This window comes from Erythrolamprus reginae, chromosome 2, assembly GCF_031021105.1.
Source record: "Erythrolamprus reginae isolate rEryReg1 chromosome 2, rEryReg1.hap1, whole genome shotgun sequence".
NCBI classification, from domain to species: domain Eukaryota; kingdom Metazoa; phylum Chordata; class Lepidosauria; order Squamata; family Dipsadidae; genus Erythrolamprus; species Erythrolamprus reginae.
Genome location: NC_091951.1, coordinates 82,865,480 through 82,886,767, shown reverse-complemented (window position 1 = coordinate 82,886,767; position 21,288 = coordinate 82,865,480). Strand labels below are relative to the sequence as shown.

At 35.6% G+C, this 21,288-nt stretch overlaps 1 protein-coding gene across 1 annotated transcript in view; it reads right to left on the bottom strand.

Annotated features, from left to right (window-relative positions):
- The window catches only part of TKT (transketolase), a 32,303-nt gene that overhangs the window by 9,393 nt on the left and 1,622 nt on the right, over nucleotides 1-21,288 (bottom strand). The window contains exons 2-8 of the mRNA XM_070738517.1: nucleotides 17,910-18,027; nucleotides 17,164-17,277; nucleotides 16,469-16,566; nucleotides 7,760-7,951; nucleotides 7,018-7,136; nucleotides 3,953-4,146; nucleotides 1,981-2,145 (exon numbers count right to left, since the gene is read on the bottom strand). Of these exons, the coding sequence (XP_070594618.1) occupies nucleotides 1,981-2,145; nucleotides 3,953-4,146; nucleotides 7,018-7,136; nucleotides 7,760-7,951; nucleotides 16,469-16,566; nucleotides 17,164-17,277; nucleotides 17,910-18,027 (1,000 nt within the window). The remainder of the gene's footprint in view (nucleotides 1-1,980; nucleotides 2,146-3,952; nucleotides 4,147-7,017; nucleotides 7,137-7,759; nucleotides 7,952-16,468; nucleotides 16,567-17,163; nucleotides 17,278-17,909; nucleotides 18,028-21,288) is intronic.

The window sequence follows — 21,288 nt, the reverse complement described above, 5'->3', positions numbered from 1 at the left end:
TTCACTAATTAAACATTTTTATGATTAAAATTAAGAAAAGAGCCATTTCATATAGCTTTTCATGACTGTTAAACTGATACAAAACAGAGGGCTTTTTCTATGGTGATTCCATTCCTATGGATTCTTTGTCAGATCTCATCAGTTCTACCTTTTAAAAAAATCTCAAAAACTTATCAATATTGTCACACCACCCTTTAAATGGGATTTAATATTCTATTCTGGGTTTTCACTTGTAATTTTGGGGAAGGGGGGGCGAGAAGAGGCTTTGGGGGGGAAATTGTAAAACACACTTTTGTTTATTAGGATTCATTTCATCATACCTTTGAAAGACCTTATTGAAAGAACTAACAACCACTATGCAATATAAAAAGGGAAGGAAGAAAAAATAATGTAGGACTAGAAACAACATTTGACCTGGATTAATAATAATAATAATAATAACAACAACAACAACAACAACAACAAAAGTTGGAAGGGACGTTGGAGGTCTTCTAGTCCAACCCCCTGCGTAGGCAGGAAACTCTACACTACTTTAGACAAATGGTTATGCAACATTTTCTTTAAAACTTCCAGTGTTGGAGCATTCACAACTTCTGGAGGCAACTTAACCCACTGAAATTGTTCTATCCCAGGAAATTTCTCCTTAGTTCTAAGTTTCTTCTTTCTTTGTTTAGTTTCCACCCATTGCTTCTTGTTCTACCCTCGGGTGCTTTGGAGAATAGGCTGATTCCCTCTGCTACACTGCTATCATGTCTCCCCTGGTCCTTCTTTTCATTAAACTAGACATACCCAGTTCTTGAAACCGTTCTTCATATGTTTTAGCCTCCAGTCCCCTAATCATCTTTGTTGCTTTACTCTGCATACTTTCTCAACAAACTTTTTACATCCTGATGACCAAAACTGAATGCAGTATTTAATGTTATGTTGGATTTTCTGCTAATAAAACATTTTCACTCAGGTATAACCAGGTTTTAAACTGAGTTCTCTGAGGCAACTTTCTCCTTATATGTAGCAACCAAAAAATAGGGTAGAAATAGGCTAAATAAAGATGATCTCCACTTCTAAGATCATCAATTGCTCCAAATAATGAACTAAGATTCTGTGGCCTAAAAAAGACTGAAACCCTTGCTTAAGCCACTTGGGAATGATTGTGACCCTTAAAAATATCCTGATATTAATAAAATAACTACAGTAAATGTAATTGAAACAATTTAAGCGCTAACACTTTTGAATAATGAATTGGTGTGCAAAAGAGGAGCAAAAGGAAATGATGGATTCTTTGGCTTTGACAAATTAATCAATCTTTAACACAAAATGAATAGAAAGTAATATTTCATTATTCTGGAGTACAAAAAAGCTGTTCCTTCTCTAATTGATATCTCAGAATTGTTGCTGTGAGAAAAAATGAAGGGACGAGTTCGCTATATGTTGCCTTGAGCTTCTGGAGGAAAAGGGGAATTAAATTACCGGTAAATTAAATTAAATTGAAATAGCTGCTCAAAGGCTGTTGCTTGCTGTTGCTATCCAGCAGCTGTAACCGGCAGAATCCAGCTTAACTATGACTTTCTCCTTCCATGTTTCACTTCTTTCTTATCACTGTTGGGCATTGTCGAAGTTTGGAGAAGGGAAAATTTATGCCCATGTCTATGCTTATTGTGCATAAAACCAAAGCTGTTTTTCCTATTTTAATCTTGTTTACATAAGATTGTAAGATGCTCAGACTTGGTTGAAATAAATGTGGCTGCTGAACAAGAAACACCAGCTCAAGGTCCATGCAATCTGGATATCAACAAAGAAGTGACAGATTATTCAAGATTTGAAGGAAATGAAACAGGCTGTTAAAAAAGGATGTGAGGGGAAACAGAAGATATGACAGGGTGAATATGAAAATTGTAGTATTAGGAAATATGTGACCCATCTAGTAGGACTTTAAATCTATTTATTTTGCATGTCAAATCTGAATACAGCACAAGAACATACCATGTTTTGTTCAGCAATGTAACACTCAATGAAACGGTTGGGATGTTCCTTTTTGAACAGCTCGGAGAAAGTAGAATTCTTGGTGTCTCCATCCAAAGCAACCACGCGGTTACAGGCTTGGCCTAGTTTTGCAAGAGCCACACCATATGCTTTGCGGGTTGCAAACTGTGAAGTGAATCAAGATGCACCATTAAAAAAAACTCCATAATTCTTGGAAATAAAATATTTTAGTGATTAAAAAATCCAAACAATCACAATTTCCCTGAGCAGTTTAGAAAAATTAAGTACTTTTAAAAACGTTACAGAATAGAATGGTCTATGACAGGTTTCTGAAGCACTAATCTCGGTTGGCAGACTTTTCAAATGTTTAGCATTTGATGACCCCAAATATATTCTGGCATATCTGGGCAATAACTACAATTTTTTTTTTGAAAATTTCACTCTTTTGATATTATTCTCATAAAATTATTTCTATGCCTCTAATTAGATGCATGGCTCAATGAAGCATGTTATTCTGCTTTTAGACAGCGCACTATTTTATGAAAGCACTGATAAAAAATTGAGGCAGGATTAATCTGCCTTAAATGGCTAATCAATGTCACTGATATAATACAGAAAAGAGAAACATAGAAACATAGAAACATAGAAGTCTGACGGCAGAAAAAGACCCCATGGTCCATCTAGAGACACACTCAATTATAAAGTACCATATTTTTCAGAGTATAAGATACACCTTTTCCCTCCCTAAAAGAGGCTGAAATTTGGGTGCGTCTTATACTCCGACTATAGCTTTTTCAAAGCATTTTTTTCCAGCCCTAGCAAGATGCTAATGATCTTCCCAGCTCTCTGCTCCCTCCAAAGTTTTTTTCCAGCCCTTTGCAGGCTTGCTTTACTTCTCTGAAAAAGGTCTTCTCAGCCCTAATGAGGTGCCGATGATCTTCCCGGCTTGCGGGATTTTTTTTATTTCTACTCCCTCCGAAGTAGAGTTTTTCCCAGCCCTAAGTCTTTGCAGGGTTGTTTTCATTCCTATATCCTTTCAATATTTTTTTTCAATCATAACTAACCAGGGGATAAAATAATGTGCTGCAGCTGAAAAGACTAATGAGACTAGCCAGATGAATACCTGATAGGTAGATTCCCCACCATTTACCTTCCCCAAAACTAAGGTGCGTCTTATACTCCGAAAAATACGGCACCAATTTATATTCATGTTGTAGCTGCCCATCTAGTAAACTCCCTCCTGCAGAGATTCTATTATTTCCAACCTTCATTTTCAAAGAATGTTTATGAGCCCTGTGTGAGGACCGAGAGAGCTCTTGGACACATCATGCTGAGGACCTCTCCACTCAACCCTAATAAGTGAAGGAAACTATTGCGGCCCATATTATTTTATCAACCTGAGATCCAAAAATGACAAACTAGTATTTGAATTTTATTAGGATACGGCCTTTACAAGTCTCCACGTTGATTAACATTTGGGATGATATTTAGGCATGAAGTTCTCACTAAATTTATTCATGATCATATTTCAGAAGCTATTGCCCAGATACTTCACTTAATTATCGTAAGCATACACTGCAAGTCATTATTTCTGAAATCCATGAGGTTTCCATTTGGGTTATCTTGCAAGGGCCTTCCTCTTGAATTCTGGACTGGCCATTTAACAAGAGAGTAATTTTAAGGAAAAATCTTTGTGTGTTTTTTTAAATCTTACTTGGCCCAATCAGAGTAGCTCTCACTGTTCTGGAGAAGAAATGCTACTATTTTTAAAAAATCAATTACAATGGTAACTCCTGCGGATTGGCTTTTGAAACCACTTCAGAATATTTAATATATTATATTATAAACTATTGAATGAACACCGTTTCTTCTCACAATATACCTCCATAAACCAAGCAGTCATTGGAAAAGCCAGCCCTTTTTTGCTCTCCTGAATTTCTATTATTATTAATATTAAAAAACATCATAGTACCTTATTTCCTATCTTGTAGTTTGGTGGAGATGGCATCTTGACATTTTTAATATTAACAGCCGGTGCATCATCTTGTGGAAGGATTGGAGAAAGCTTTTTCTTGTTCTGGATTTTGCCAATGATCTCTTCAATTATCTGCTCAGCCATGTCTTTTGGAAGAGGTTTGCCATGCCAGTTTTCCTTATCTTCAATCCCTGTAAAATTATTATACATATTTTGAGCCATTTTCTGCCATAGCCACTTCATTCTCGTAATTGAAATGCTTTGCTGCCAGATAAACCATTCATTCTCCAATCCCAAATACACTTTCTCATTCTCCTTATACCTCAAAATATATTCTTTAAGTAATGAGTTTCTGTAGCTCATCCCATCATTTCTATTTCCTGCAAGTCTTGACTCCATGAACATGGGTGGGCTGTAGTAATTAATTTAGTCAGCATATCAGTAATCTTAACAGAACGGATGACATTTTACTGATGTCTGCTGAGTAAGGAACTGAATAGGCAGGCAAGAATTCTTCAAATTCTTCAATCAAATTCATGTGCTAGCATGAAACATTTCTTTGCTTCTGGGAAGAGCATCAGGCAGATTGAGTCCTCACTATAAAAGCATCTAAATACTGGATTCTTTTCTCCTTTTGGAAGCCTCAAAAAGTGGCAATGTTTGTTCTTGAGCCCAAAAATAAGCCCAGGGGATGGGCGTGGCCAGCATGAATGGTGGCGTGCGATGGAGGGGGGCACTGTCCAGCTGCAGCTTCAGTCTCCTGGCCCCTTGGGGCAGCACAAACACTGTTTTTGCTCTTCTCTTCTAGGCGCAGCAATTCTGCTTGTTGAGATGCTTCCCCAAAGCCGGTAACTCCGTAGTGAGCTGCTTTGCTTTTTCCCTTTTTTAAAGAGGCTCGCAGGAGGAAAATGGGGGGAACTTTCCTGCCTGTCATCCATTCCTCAAGCTCAGCACAGACTGAGGGGGAGGGATGGCGGGCAGGAAAATACACACACACACACACATTTTCCTCCTGTTTGCCCAAAAGCCTCCATTCCGAACAATGAAGGTTCAGAATGGAGGTGATGGTGCGTCCATGGGGCATCCAGCTCACTGAGTCTGGCCCGCTGCACCACCAAAAAAGTAAGACCACCTCGAAAATAAGCTCAAGTGCTTATTTTCAAGTCTAAAATAAAAACTTGGTCGTATTTTCTGAGAAACGTGTGTGTGTGTGTGTGTAGATAGATTAGGTAGACAATCAGACAGAGATATAATTTTCATTCTCCTAATGCAGTGATGGTGAACCTATGGCACGGGTGCCATAGGTGGCACATGGAAGCCATATCGGCTGGCATGCGAGCCGTTGCCCTAGCTCAGCTCCAATGTGCATGTGTGTGCTGGCCAGATGGTTTTTGGCTTGTGCAGAGGTTCTGGAAGGGCTTTTTACCCTCCTTCAGCTCCAGGGAAGCCTTTGGGGCCTGGAGAGGGCAAAACGCGAGCCTACAGGGCCCACCAGAAGTTGGGAAACAGGCCGTTTCCGGACTCCAGAGGGCTTCCGGAGGGTGGGGAAAGGTGTTTTTTCCCTCCCCAGGCATTGAATTATGGGTGTAGGCACTCGCGCATGCACGATAGTATGCACACACAGTCTTTTGGCACACAAGAAAAACAAGGTTCGCCATCACTGTCCTAGTGCATGGTGATATGGAAGTCAACATTTTCATATAGTAGTTAACTGTTCTCTTTTCCTCATCCTTGGATTGATTTTAAATTGTATTTTTATTCATATTTTAAATAAATAATAATAAATAATACAGTAATAGTAAAAAAAATTGTTACATTTTTGCAGCATATTTTAGCATTTCTAGTGAAAGTATTGTACACAAAACACTTAAAATATTTATTCTACTTTTACTTACTCCAAGAAATGGGTGAGAAAGATTGATATTCAAGCATTGTGATGATTTTATGTTGGCAGCATGATAACTACAGTAAAAGGCATTGATGTACACGTTCAACTACTGTACTGTACTGTACAGTTCAGCTAAGGTTTAATGTAAAATAACCACGTTGGGTGTTCAGTTAAAATGTTCCAATACCAGCCTTGTGAGACCTGTATGTTTTTACTGTCCTTATAATTATGCAGCTGCAATAAAGATTTGAATAAGAAACCTTTGGTACCAAGGCAAAAAACTCTGGCACTTTAGCTTCATTAAAATAACTTATATTATTATCAATATAATAAGATCATCAATCAAATTTGGGTACTAGTATTAGTTCTTGATTTATGATCACAACTGGGATCAATATTTCAATTCTAAGTTTTTGCAGTCACTAGTCAAATCAGTGACTAGACTCAATTTGATGAAAAATTTTACTATAGTGGTAAATCAAGTCACCATGGCTGTAAGTTGAACCATCCGATTCTAAGTGCAAATTCAGTTTAATCAATGGCAGTTTTTACCATCTTTTCCCCCCAGAAAATGCAAAAAAGAAACAAATTGTGATCATGTGAATGCAAGTCACTACAACCAATGTTAAATGCAAGATGACTACCAAGTACTCAAATTATAACCACATTACCCTGCTGGTGGGGTGATGGTCAAAAGTTCAAATTTAAGCCATAACTGACTTTTTTGACGGTCAATGTTAATTCAAACCATTCTTAATCAAATGGTCATAAAGTGAGGTTCAGACATACTATAGGCAAAATCTCATAGTTTAGGAATACGTGTAGGAATTTTAGAAGTAAACTGCCTCTTTCTTGTTTGGTTGATTGAACCCTTTTCATTGGAGAAAAACAACTCAGACTGATTTAAAACAAAGTTAAGTTTAAAAAAAATTCTGATTTAAATCTCACATTTACCTGGAGCCTAAATATACTGCTTAAGACCCCTATCTGTCCTATGGGGAAAATTGTAATTCACAAAAAAATGTTAAGGATTACAACATAAGATTTACAAAGTGCTCTAAACATACAAGAATTTATGGAATTGCTTATAATTAACTTCTTATTAAATCAAACAAAAATGTAATCCTTAAATAGTGGTTGCAGCTGTTCTGAGGAGCCTGCGGCTTGGAATTACCTGCTATTCCTTTGCCTTTGAAGGTCTTGGCAATAATTGCAGTTGGCTGGTGTTTTGTCTGACCAAAGGCTTTGCATAGTTCCTCCACACTGTGCCCATCAACAATGATTGCGTGCCAGCTAGAAGGCAAACAAATCAATTACCTTTCCAGAAATAATGCCAGCTAGCCAAAGAAACACTTTGAAGTATAATACCAATACACTCGGTCTGTGAAGTGTAAAGATGAAAATATGCATATTTACGCCTATGGAACATATATATAAGAATTTCTCTTTGATGGGATTGTTGTGAGACATATCAAAGGCCTTAGACTACCTTGGCATTCATGGATGAAGGGTATTGCCTTGATTTCATAACAAACAACAAAGTCATTATACATGGCATACAGAAAAAAATATCCTTTTTTTTGTTCCTTCACTTACAAAATATCCAGAAGATTTTTTTAAAAAAAAGCAGGAGCAGAGGAACTGAACCAGTTAACCAAAATAAAGTTTGTTTTCTAAATGTGATAATATTGTAAAATACAACAGGAAGACATGTTAGATAGCCAAGTAAAATACCATCTTTACCATACCTTCCAGATTCAACAACAAAACTAATAACCCATGAAATATTTAAGAATTTTATCAGCGTTTATTTCATTTGATTTCTAAGATCATTCTCTATTATTCATTAATCATCATCAGCCCAAATACAAATTTAAAATAAATACAGTGTGTTAAAGTATTATAAGGCCACGTACCCAAAGGATTCACAGCGTTTCTGGTAAGTTTCTACATTATGCTGCAATGGAGCAGGATCACTTTGTCCCAACCGGTTAATATCAAGAATAGCAGTCAAATTATTCAGTTTGTAGAATCCAGCAAAGGCCATTGCTTCCCAGACTGAGCCTTCAGATAATTCCCCATCTCCAAGAATACAATATACTCGATAGCTGTATATAAAAGAAAAGGCAGAGTGATCATATTTAGACTCCTAAATTACGGAAAGAGGGAATGGAAATAGGGTAGAAGACTAGAAATCTTAACCTAGAACTAAGGAGAAATTTCCTGACAGTGAGAAAAAAATTAGTCAGTAGAACAGCCTGCCTCTTGAAGTTGTGGGTTCTCCATCACTGGAGGTTTTTAAGAAGAGACTGGACAACCACATGTCTGGAATGGTACAGGATCACCTGCTGAGCAGGGGTTAGACTAGAAGACCTCCAAAGTCCCTTTCAGCTCTGTTGTATTGTCACTGTTATTCTTTTCCTATTGTCGGGTAAGACCAGCTTAGTTCTTGCTGCCATCATCTCTCATGCAGGAATAACTCACCTGATAACCCACCTCAATCCTAGTTTGCATGAGAGTTACTTTATACTTTATATGTACGGTATATAATATTTTTATTAACAATTTCCCCATATTTACAATAAGTTTGCATCAGTAAATATCCACAATTATATTACCCCTTATGTATATATTTACACTTTATAATTTACTTATTTTACATTTCTTTATTTCATACTTCTTCCATAACTTATTTTTAACATTCATAATAGTTGTACAAATATTAACAATCTCAGTTCTTACTCCTTTCAGTACATTATTTTACTTATTTTTTCTTTCTTCTAGCCATTCATATAGTTTATTCCATACTAAGTAGTATTTGGACTCTTCTTTTTTTATTTTCTTTGTTAATTTATCCATCTCAACAAATTCCAATATTTTTCTAATTATGTCCTCATCTTTTCAAAATTGTGCATAAATTATTCTTGCTGCCATTATGCTATGTATAATCAGAGGTTATAATTCTTGTTTATATTTTTTATCAATTATTCCCAATAGAAATAGTTTTGGTTCTTCTATCTTCTTTTCTTATCTTTTTAACCATGTTCTAATTTTATTCCAATACTTTTTTTGCTTTTAAGCAGGTCCACCATAGATGATATTATGTTCCATATCTCTTCTTGCACTTCCAGCACAATGGTGATGAATTTGGGAATAACTTTGTAGTTCTTAGAGGGGGTAAATGCCACCTGTAAAATATCTTGTACTGATTTTCTTTGTATGCCACCAACATTGTTAATTTCCAATTAGTTTTCCAAATTTTTCCCATTTCTCCAAATCTATAGTATGTCCAAAATATTTTGTCCATATCATTGTGTCCTTAATCACCCCCTCTTCCATTTTATATCTTATTAGAAATTTATAGATTTTACCAATTGATCAGCACTGAATAATATCTTATCAAGGGATAAATGTAGACTGATGGACTCATACACAAGTGGAAGCCAAATATCACAGCAATATTTTTTAATGAATTTCAAAAAAATATATAATGACCTTGAGAGTTACTTCTATAATGCAAGGTAGTTTACTATTATGAAGCTGGAATACCTGTTATTTCTTAGAAGATGGATAAATACCAGTTTACTAAAGAAGGAAAAAATACAAGGAGTAAATGCAGTGGTTTGCTTAAATCACAAAATTGTGTTTGTCTACAAATAAAAGGACACTTGCTCTGACTGCATGTAAACTTTCAATAAACTTGTTTAATTACTTAAAAACTAGTCTGGATCTCTGGTTTTATCAGGCAAGGGCATTATGGAACTATTTATTTATTTATTTTGTTCAAACACAATGTGGGTTTTAGTGGGTATATATATATACACATAGTAAAATACATGATGAAGGTTATAGAGGAGATACTCATAGTAAAATATATCTAAGAAACAAAAGAAGATATAGTAATAGAACATATCAGTGAAAGAATAGAAGAAGAGATATAGGAATAGAAGAAAGGTACAGTGTATAATCAGTTTTAAATCTGTAACATAAATCCATAGTTTATAGCATATAAACTTTTTTGTGCTTAATCTATTTGAGACAAACTATCTAAACTTTATTCTACTTTTCCTGTCTTCTTTTGGCAGGGCTACTAAATCTGGACTGCAATCATTAGATGGAAACAAAATCTACATTATTTTTCCTGTAATCTGGAGTTTGATAGGCAGGAACTAGTAGCTCTCCATTGGGGAAATCTGCTCTGGTGACAAAGTCAGCTTTCCTTTGAGTAGAAATCTATTTAAAAATTCTTGCATATAGTTTGTCTAAATATGTAAAACTAACAATTATATGATTCGGTCAGTTATAAGAAAATAGTTTGGGAATGTGTCTATATCACAGGAAGAGAGAGGCAGGAAATGTCATTAATCAGGTGTTGTCATACAAATGCATATACCATTTTTTTAAACTATAAGACGCATCAGAGTAAGACGGCACCAAAATTTCAAAGAGGTGAACAAGAAAAAAATAAGCTTATACCTCGCCCGGCCCCCAAGAGCACTTTATAGGCCTCCCAAACCTTCTGCATGGCCAATTTTTGCAAAAAAAAAATTGGGCCGGTTTCTCGCAAAACTGGGGTGCGCAGAGGGTTGGGGAGGCTTGCAGAGTGCTCTTGTAGGCTGGGCAGGGCAAAAATGCAACATTTGTGGGGTTGGGGGAGCAAAAAACAGGCCTGTTTTTCATGAAAACGGGAGCATTTTGCCTCCCTAGCGCCCAGGAGCACCCTGTAGGCCTCCCAAACCCTCTGCACACCTTGTTTTTGTAAAAAATGGGCCTGTTTTTGGCAAAAATGTGATGCATGAGGCCAAAAATGACTGCCTTTGGTGTATAGGATGCACCAACATTTCCACCCTCTTTTAGGAAGGAGTGTGTCTTACATACTTATGGTAGGTATATACAATGTTCAGAACAAGTTTGATATAGTTGTTAAAGTGCTGGTCTAGAAACAAGAGACTGTGAATTCTAGTCCTGTCTAATAGGAATAAAAACCAGCTGAGTAACTTTGAGCCAGTCAATCTTCTCAGCCCAATCTACCTCATTCTTGAGAGGAAAATAGGAGGAATGAGTATTAGGTATAGTCACTGCTCTGAGGTATCTATAAAAACAATACAAGTGGAATAAATATGTAATAAATACAGAGTATTGGGGGTTATGGCAGCACATAGGTGTTGATCTAGGAAAGGGGAGAACAGTAGTCTACTCTGAGCTGCAGATACACACTGGTGACTTTGGACCAATCTACTTTTTCAGCTCAATCTACTTTTCAGGGTTGTTGTTGCAGGAGAAAATCGTACAATCCATTCTTCGTGAATTGCAATATGAAAGGCAGGATATAAATCAAGCGAAGTAAGGAAGCAAACAGCACATTGCATTTATATAAACAATACTCCTCAATCTGAGTATTGTATTGGCAGTTCTGTGTTAGCAAAAACTTCAGAAGAAAAGGATTTAGGGGTAGTGATTTCTGACAGTCTCAAAATGGGTGAGCAGTGCAGTCAGGCGGTAGGGAAAGCAAGTAGGATGCTTGGCTGCATAGCTAGAGGCATAACAAGCAGGAAGGGGGAGATTATGATCCCGCTATATAGAGTGCTGGTGAGACCACATTTGGAATACTGTGTTCAGTTCTGGAGACCTCACCTACAAAAAGATATTGATAAAATTGAACGGGTCCAAAGATGGGCTACAAGAATGGTGGAAGGTCTTAAGCATAAAACGTATCAGGAAAGACTTAATGAACTCAATCTGTATAGTCTGGAGGACAGAAGGAAAAGGGGGACATGATCGAAACATTTAAATATGTTAAAGGGTTAAATAAGGTCCAGGAGGGAAGTGTTTTTAATAGGAAAGTGAACACAAGAACAAGGGGACACAATCTGAAGTTAGTTGGGGGAAAGATCAAAAGCAACATGAGAAAATATTATTTTACTGAAAGAGTAGTAGATCCTTGGAACAAACTTCCAGCAGACGTGGTGGATAAATCCACAGTAACTGAATTTAAACATGCCTGGGATAAACATATATCCATCCTAAGATAAAATACAGAAAATAGTACAAGGGCAGACTAGATGGACCATGAGGTCTTTTTCTGCCGTCAGACTTCTCTGTTTCTATGTTTCTAAATGCTCAGTTAGATTATGGATCCTTAATAAGGAATGATTCAAAAAAGTTGTCCTAGTAGGTTATTTATTTGAATTCAGTTCTGCCCAGGAATGTTATTATTGAGAATTAAATTCAAATCTCCATAGAGTATCTAACATTAATATTTCTTCTTTCTTTTCTTTCTCCCTTGCAGTTAAACAGTCCTGAGCATTTGTGAAAAAGCCAAGTAAGAGCAAAAAAAAAATCAGGAATGTGAATCATTTCTCAGTTACAACCCTATCTTAAAATAACATCCATGGATATTTAAAGAAATGTTATATTAAGGTCAACCAGTGAAGAAATTCTTAGGAAAAAAGAGGTTCTAACAATTATTTTAAAGCTTGGTTTCCTTTCAAAACACCATCACTGTGACTCGGCAAAACTCTTAAGAAACTGCAGGTCTTCCAGGCAGAACAAATACAGCTTACTTCCTCATTTCAATATGGCAAATTATAGTTGTACATTTCCACAAGGAAATGATACCTTTAATTTCACTCTCTCCAAAAGAAATACAATGCTAATTGCTTGTTGTTGATTTTAACAAGTAACAACTTCCCAGGAGCATTCTTTCCATTCAAATAATGGTTTAATCTTTCCCTCCTTCTTATTGTCATTCAAATGAAAATCCCTCTTGGCTATGGGAAGAAGCACTGCCTTCATGGTTATCAACTAAAATTGCTCTCTTCGGGGATAGTTCTTGTCTCTAAAAAGCAAAGCAAAAAGAAATCACCAGACTCCACTCAATAGATCACTAAATGGTAAATAGTTCTGGCGGCTTGAGTACAATTCCAAAAATCAGGAATGAAGGAAGATCACAACTTGGGTCAGAGGAAGGGAAGATAATGCCTACCCCCACAGCAGGGATGTCAAACTCAGGGCCAGTAGGCCAGATATATCACGTGCTGGCCCATTTTAGCGAAAGGGGGGGAGGTTAGACACCCCTGCCCTAGAGAGAATCCAGGGAAGTCTAGCAGTCAGAAGGTAGAGGAGGTAGAGAGCACAGATAATAAGAGGATGTCCACATAGCTTCTTAGTAGACATCAGAATGACCCCTTGCAGAATGCTATTAGAAACTATCTATCTCAGGGATGAAAGTTGAGAGAAGCTAGATGGATTGAGGAGGTTATAGAGCAGGAAAAGAATTACAGTAGTGACAGCCACAGGAAATCTTAGAAGTGAGGTGGCCATTACAATGGAAGTTACAGGAAATTTGGTTTCAATCCTCTTTTCGGCTTCCCAGACATAACCCAGATTCTAGATGTAGAACCAGTGGAAGCTTTAGGTCGAAGTTAGAATTATCTTTGCAAAGAAACCGGGATTCCATCTACTTATGTGACTGGCGTTATTTCTTGAATAAGCAGATGCACTATCTGGACTTTCTATTTAGCTCCTGCTAAGATATCAGGTGGAGGCCATGATCTGGAAAATCTCGGCTGGCTTGTCAGTTGCAACTTTTACTGGACCAGGAAATAGTCACAAAAGTGATTCATGTGCTTGTCATCTGGAGGAATTAGACCTCAGCAATTTGTTTTGCCAAAAAAAGAACTACCGTATGTCATCTTGTCCTGGCTGAATGGATGAATGTTTTAATTAAGAGTTCTTAAAACTGTTTCATTGTTTTTCATATTGCTGTTTTGATATTGCTGTTAGCTGCCCAGTTTGTAAGGAGTTGGGTGGCCTACACATCGCATAAACAAACAAACAAACACTTGCCCTTAAAGATCACCTGGTAAGTAGACTTTGGCACAAAATGCTGTTGCTAGCCTACCTGCTGACTGCTGCTAATCAGTTTATTAGAATAATAAGAGGCCAGTAAGGGGCGTACATAAGTGCACTGGTGTGCCTTTCGTCCCCTGTCCAATTGTCTTTCCTTTCTCTCACTTATCATATATATTTTCTTTCTTTCATATATCCTCTCCTCTAAATTCACTTTACCCTTATATATATTACTACATGTCTATTTTTCTTCCTATGTATTTGTGTATTGGACAAATGAATAAATAAAATAATAATAAATAAATAGCGCCTATAATTTGGATACATTATTAGCTGCAAGTAGACTTTCAAGTGTATTGGTATTTATGAAACCTATTTGTTGAAACTATCTTCTCTCGAAGCAATCCGCCCAGCCGGTACATAGCAGAGAGGAGGTAGCACAGTAGGAGCCTTAGAAAATCATCTAAGTAGCACTCCTTATACTTTGCAACAGCTCGCCTCTCCCAGTTCAGGATGGCTTCCACCCAATTGGGATGTTTGTAAGAGCATTGTGGGAGGTTTTGCTGGATCATTGGATGGAACATTGTACTTAGGTGGCTAGCAGTGGTAGAACTTTTTTATAATTGCAAGCTGCCTAGAACCTGGAGAATAGAAGCCATACAATTGACTACAATATGCTATTATTTAACAGTAAATATGTTATCATAATATATTGTATTAATTATTATGTTGGCTAACCTAAACAAGTACTGTATAGGATGACTCTGAACTCCAACAATGTGTGCAAAATGTTGTATGACTGAAGTATTTAATTGTATTAATAAATATTTGTGTACAATAAAGCAATTATCAGCCTGACTTCAAAGGAAACAAGGCATGTTTTTCAAAAGCTTTGAAGGTAATAGCCTGTAATACTTTGGGTTGGGAAGAAATACTCCCTCCAGGTTTGTCTTTTAACACAGCAAAGGATTTTGTTTACTTAATATGAATCATCTGGAGATAATGTTCAAATGAAGCATACATTATTTTCTCTCCACCTTTATCACAAAATAATAAAGATTATTAGGCCTGTTTGTAGTGACCGAACTTCACTTTCATGAATAAGTGGATTCTCTTGATCAAAGTTGTTACAAGATTCAACTTGACAAGGCAATTCATTATCCTCAAACAACATGGGTCAATCCTTTAGAAGAAGGCAGATTTTTAGGCTAGCCAGAGTATTTTCAGACTGAACAGCTTTGTTCAGTATGTGCCAAACTGCACAATCTGAAAGACCACTGGGGGAAGCATCAGGCTGGTGGCTTTGGTGGACTCTACAGAAACTCCCACAGCAATGCTGAAGCACCTCAACCCAAGAGCACTTTAGCCCCTATATGATTATTTCACTTTTAGAAGTAAGGAGATCATATTGCTTCATATATAACTTAAAAGGGAATTATTTGCTCAATAGTGGCAAAGCAATTGCCCTCTGCACATTCCTACATATTGTGTCATCTATTGGTAGCTACAGCAAAGGTTAGACAGGTTATGTGAATTTGTCTTTACTTAATGTGGATATTTCAAGTATTGGTGGGAAGAACACTGAGCTTTTTCTAGCAAAACTTCTATGCTAAACTGGTTGAACTTCAAAAGTCCTGTTACTCTTGTGGGAAAGGCATCATCAATTTTAATCTACCAGACAGCTGTTAAAGGTTCAGGAGGCATAGAAAGTAAAATAGCTGGTAACCTTAAATGACCTTCTCACGGTGTTAGTATTTCATGAAAACAAATAATAAACTATAGTTTGAGCACATGCTTTTTTCCCCCAAATATTTTTAGAATAATTCTGCCCCAAACATCATAAATACTGTACAAATTAAGTGTGTGTGTGTGTAAATGTATGTGTGTAAGATGATTATACTAAAATGGCAGCAGAAATTTTTGTAAAAAATTGCAACCTAAGCTCAGTTAAGTTAAAGTCTTATTAAATGCTAGCTATTTTCAGCATTGTTTAGAAATAGCAAGCAAGGTTAGCAGAAAAGCATAAAAATATCACCAGTGAGATTATATAAGAGCAGACAATCTAGGTTCAAAGAAATGCTTTCAGGCTAGTTAAATGTACAGATTGAAATTACATTTTTTTGTCTGTAAAATGTATTATTTTTCCAGTGCAGGCATGACTTTAGATATCCATTTTTGAATAACACGTGAAGAGCTTCATGCCAGTAATGATTTATTGCCAAACATTCCTTTCCTTGGGCAATTCAAGGATTGCATAATACAATAACCCTGTTGTTTCCTTACACCCACTTTTGTTCTACATTGTCATGTTTCCTTAACATCTTTTGAATGGAAGTCCCATCATGCAAACTAAAGATTATGATCTGCTTTTGCCTAAATAAAGCATATCAGGAGGAAGACAGGAAAAACTACCATTTAATCTGAAGATAATATGCTGTCTTTAGCATTTCTGTATTCTGTAATCAAATTAAGAGCAAAATATTCCAAGATATAAGTTTAGAAGAACTGATATAATTTAATCATAGCTTGCAAATTCAAATAACAAGTGTTAATAGCAGACTTTGAGGTTTGTTTACTGAACTGAAAAGGAGCTGCATACAGAACTAAAAGGCTCATGTACATTTCGATTACACAGAATGTTACCATTATCCGCAATCTTAGAAATAAATCTAAAAGAGGAAATAGACTTTGAAAGGAAACATCATTGTTGACCATAAGAAGAACTTCATTCATTCGATTTTATACAATTTAGACAAAGTTGGAAATAAAATTACCTGGCTTTGTCAAAGTATTTCCCAGTATAAGCCATACCGCAGGCAGCGCCCAATCCTTGGCCAAGTGATCCAGTAGCCACATCAGTGAAAGCTTGTTTCTAGAAAAACAAGAAGGCAACAATCCAACAAACAGAACCTCCAATTTACAAATATTAAGACTCTGATCCTTTGCATGAATACCCAAAGAATATCTATAGTTCTAGGAACTGCCATCATTAACATAATATATTTATTAATAGATATAACAAAAACAAGGCAGTTGCACTGGTCATACATATTGCCATAAATTCAGATTGGTACCAAGAATAAGAATTAGAGGAAGGAACTATATTATTTTTTTAAGGTATTCCCTGGAACAACATAGTAATTGTTTTGTCAAGCAACTTTTTTTTTCCTTTTAGATCAGTTGGGGTGAGGGATAGGAGTAACCAGAGGAATTAAGACCGATGAAAATAGAAGTGTTGAAATAGCAACACAAGAGCTTTAATTCTTTTCTGTAAGGTTTTGCAGTAGAATGTTTTTGCTTATTTTAATTCATTGAAAATTCCCCAATTTTCCTTATTTGTTCAATCCACTTTTGCATTTGTGTGTTAATTTTTATTAGCTAAAATCACCAGACAAGTTGCACAGAAGATTCTGTAAGAGTCACTGAAACTTCAGATTTAAAAGGTGACTGTATTTCCCAAAACACTTACGGGGACAGGATGTCCTTCTAAAATGGAATCAATTTTTCTCAGTTTCAGCAACTCTGGCTCCTGAAGGAAGCCTGCCTCAGCCCAAACAGCATACAAGATTGGTGCTGCATGTCCCTACAAGAAAAAACAAAAGTCTAGGATTTACAATACATCTTAGGAAGAACACAGAACCACGAGACAACATTAATGATTAGAATAATAATTACAAAATAATATATTAAAAAACCCTATCCCTACCTAGAGTTAATGAGCAATAAAAGAAATTAACGGTAAAGTTACAACTGCAAAGATGACCAACTCTAAAGAAGCTAAGGAGAAGACAACTGCTATAACAATTGTTTATTTTATTTATATTCAGAATTCCAAATAACTCTTAACATAACATCCACAAAACTTTCTGATTTGCTTATTCATTTCTATCCAACATGATTAAGACTATTCCTAATTTTTTCAGCCACAGTGAATTGCCAAAGAAATGTAAAGATAATTCAGTTTACCCCATCTGAATTAAATGATGGCTAATTTTTCTGGATTTAAATCAGTGTCATAAACTACAGATCAATAACAATTTACTGTCAAAAATCTAGAACTCAGTACAGATCTTCCCCACACATTTTTATACCATTATATAAAAATTCTGCAGTGGAATTTATTCTCTCCCACTAATATTAAGAAATTGAATATTCATTCTAAATTCATTCATTTAGAAAAATGGGGAAATATTGCCTAAAATTTCTAGCACTTACCTTGGAGAGAATAAATCGGTCATTGCTGGGATGCCTGGGGTCCTGTGGTTTATATCTCATAGTGTGAAAAAACAGCACAGACATAATTTCGGCAGCACTGCAACATGATGTGGGGTGGCTGGAAGTCAAAATACATGAAATTTTACAACCACAGTTTCTTGAAAAGTAACATCCCACAACTGGAACACCAGCATGCCCATTTTCTAATCATATACTGGAAAATATGTCATACCATGTATGTAATGATGCTATCTTAAGTGAATGCAGATTGTCTTATTCTACCTAAAATGGATATTTAAGTGCTACCATCATCAACAGGACAGAGAGCAGCACCATTAGAATCAGCAATTGCTGTGTTAATGAAATCTACCTAACAAGTAGTTGAACCTACATTAATTAAACAGAGTTGTTGTGGGAAAATAGGAGGAGGAAGGAGTATCTTTTATGTTCACTGCATTTAGTTTCTTATAGAGTAATAACGATAGAATAAAAATCAAACAAACAAATATAATACTGTTTTCTGTACTTTTTTAAACTGGGGTAATCCTCTTCTCTTACAAAGAATATAACAATCCCTAACTACCTGCATATATACAACGTGTGTGTGTGTGTGTGTGTGTGTGTGTTGTTTAATTTTTAATTTTCAAGCTTATTTCCAAGAAAAACATGCAGAAACTTGCAAAAAAAATATCCAGTAAGGATATGTTCTCTCACTTTCTACACACTATCTATCTTCATTTTAAACAATACCATTCACATATTTATTGCTCTACGTTTATATTTTTAGGCAAACCCCACAAATGTCTCCAGTTATTGGATGAACTGGTCAACAGTAATGCCTTTACTTGTCATCTTTCATTTGGATTAGCTCAATTCAATTTACACGGGGAGTCCCTGAAGGTATTTTGAAAACTGCAGCTGGCACAAAATGCAATGGCCCACATGCTGACTGGGAAGAAACAGAATAAATACAGCGAACACACATTTTGCAGAAGCTGCATTACTTGCCAGTTGGCTTCTATATTCAATTCATGAATTAGATTATTTTTCAAAAAAAAAAAAAATGAAGCCTATTATGGCTGGGATCCTCATTACCTTCAGAACTGTCTGCTCCAGGTAAAATCTACCTCTCCAAAAAATTTGCCTGGAAAGATATGCTGCAGGTTGCAGATTTATTTGTTTTCATATATAATAAGCCAATACATTTCTGTAAAAAGTGTAACTGCAGATAAGATGATAGACTTAACTATTACTCTGTATTATCTTGGTAAAATACCCTATTTCTAGAATAACTACATTATATATTTTGAATTGTTTTACTTGTTAGCATTTTAACATTATAAAAATTTAACCCATTTTAAATAAGTTAGATGAGATTAATTCAACTCTGTAAAATATGTTTGTGATAATTGTATCAACTATATATTACCTCTTAAGACGAATCCACTTGAAAACATTACACATGCTACTAATTTTTGAAACACATGCAAACACTTTTAAAACACACGAGGTAAATAAAGGTTAGTGTCTATCTCTTGGTAAGCATTTGAACAATAGAAATTCAATTTAAGACAGAAATGAACACAAATTAGTATGTGTATTTATACATGGCAGTTAATAAATAATCCTAACATGCTTGCTTAATGCCCATTTCTTAGATCTTATAAATTTATACTTAACCATCTCTATAAAGAACTGCTGTTTTGGGGAAAAGATTTTAACAAACCTATTGGTGAACAAGTAGAAGGAAAGAAAGACAGATTAAAATAGTTTACAGGGAAAAAATCAGTGACAGACACTACCCAAGGCCAGAATCAACTCTTTAAAAATAATATATTTATTCTGGCACAGGTTTTTGTGTAGTAGAACTCACTTTTGCACTGTTACAACTATTATAGCTTTGGTCATTTATATTTAGATCAATACAATTTTTAATTTACATTGGTAGAAGATCTATAATATTGTTAACACTTTAAATGATAGCACCATAAAACTGAATTAATAAAAATAAATACTGAAAACTATTGATTTACTTATTAGAAATAAATGTTTGCATTTGCAGTTCTAATCACTAAAAATACAAGTCTCATTAAGTGCAATAGACAGAAATATCAGTTTAGAATTTGACTGCAGGAAAACTGATGTTACAAAAAGAAAAAAAGACTTGCAATTTTTGTCATTTTGTACAAGGTTTTCCGAATGAATTGAAGTATTTAAAATATATGTCTTAGAATAAATGGATTTTATTTCACACTCCACCTATCATTGGAATTTAGTTTATAAAGTATTATCTAAGTTTTTAAATGTAATAAATCACAAGTTCTTATGAAAGCTGATTTATGTATGTTCAAATTTATATATGTAACATAAATGTTAAAAAGATAGGGTTCCCTCCCCCAAATTATCTTATAAAATATTTCCTTTAAAATACTCCATCAATTAATTGTTCTTTTTACTCTCTGAAACAACAAGTCATTCAAAGATCAAATTCTATTAGCTCTAGGACACCCAAACTGTTTGCATTAACACAAAAGCACTTTCAACACACCCAAATCAAACAGAGCTGCATACTAAAATTCCTGTTTAACACGCACAGTTGACTAAGCAAAAATCCACCAGACGCAGGAGAAAGTATGCAAAGACAAAAATAGCCAAAGGAAATGAAAAATAAACTGAAAGCATACAGCAGGTGGCCAGAACTTTTATAAGAGTTTGTATTTACTATACAAGTATGCATCCCAAACTTGGATTAAAGATGCAGACCTACGATAAGCAACAAGTGGGCATTGTTTCAGACACTGACAAAGGAAGCAACAATTGAGACTGCCTATGATGCTGCACCAATAAGGGCTTGACAAAAACACGAAGACTCTGCTAATACCCTATTCATGGCTTTTCCCCCCAATTAAAGTAGGTGCCACTAGCGTACAGAATTTCCTGAAACTCTTATATCTGTGTAGCTAGGGAGTTCTTAACTTTTTCCAAAGCCTTCTCTCTTCAGTCCAGCTATATATCACGCAAAACCGTAGCCCATTAACAATTGTAGAAGTCTAGCTGTAGAAAATAAAATGGATACTATTTTGATACAGCTATTGCAACAACACATCAACAGTGTGAAATACAGTACACCTTCCTCCAAAACAGCACCATAATTCTGCTTCACTCTGAGGGAGCAATTTCCTGTTTCTTCATTTTTCCACTGTAACTGACCTTACTTCTCACAAATTAAGTTATACCTTCTACAGAAGAAACAGGCCTGTATCCAACAGCATGCATATTTGTGTCAGAAAGAATGAAGACATAACAATCCATCTCTTTGCAAATGCAAAGTGGTGAAAACTTAAGTTGCTTATTTATTTGTAAAATATACTTCACACTT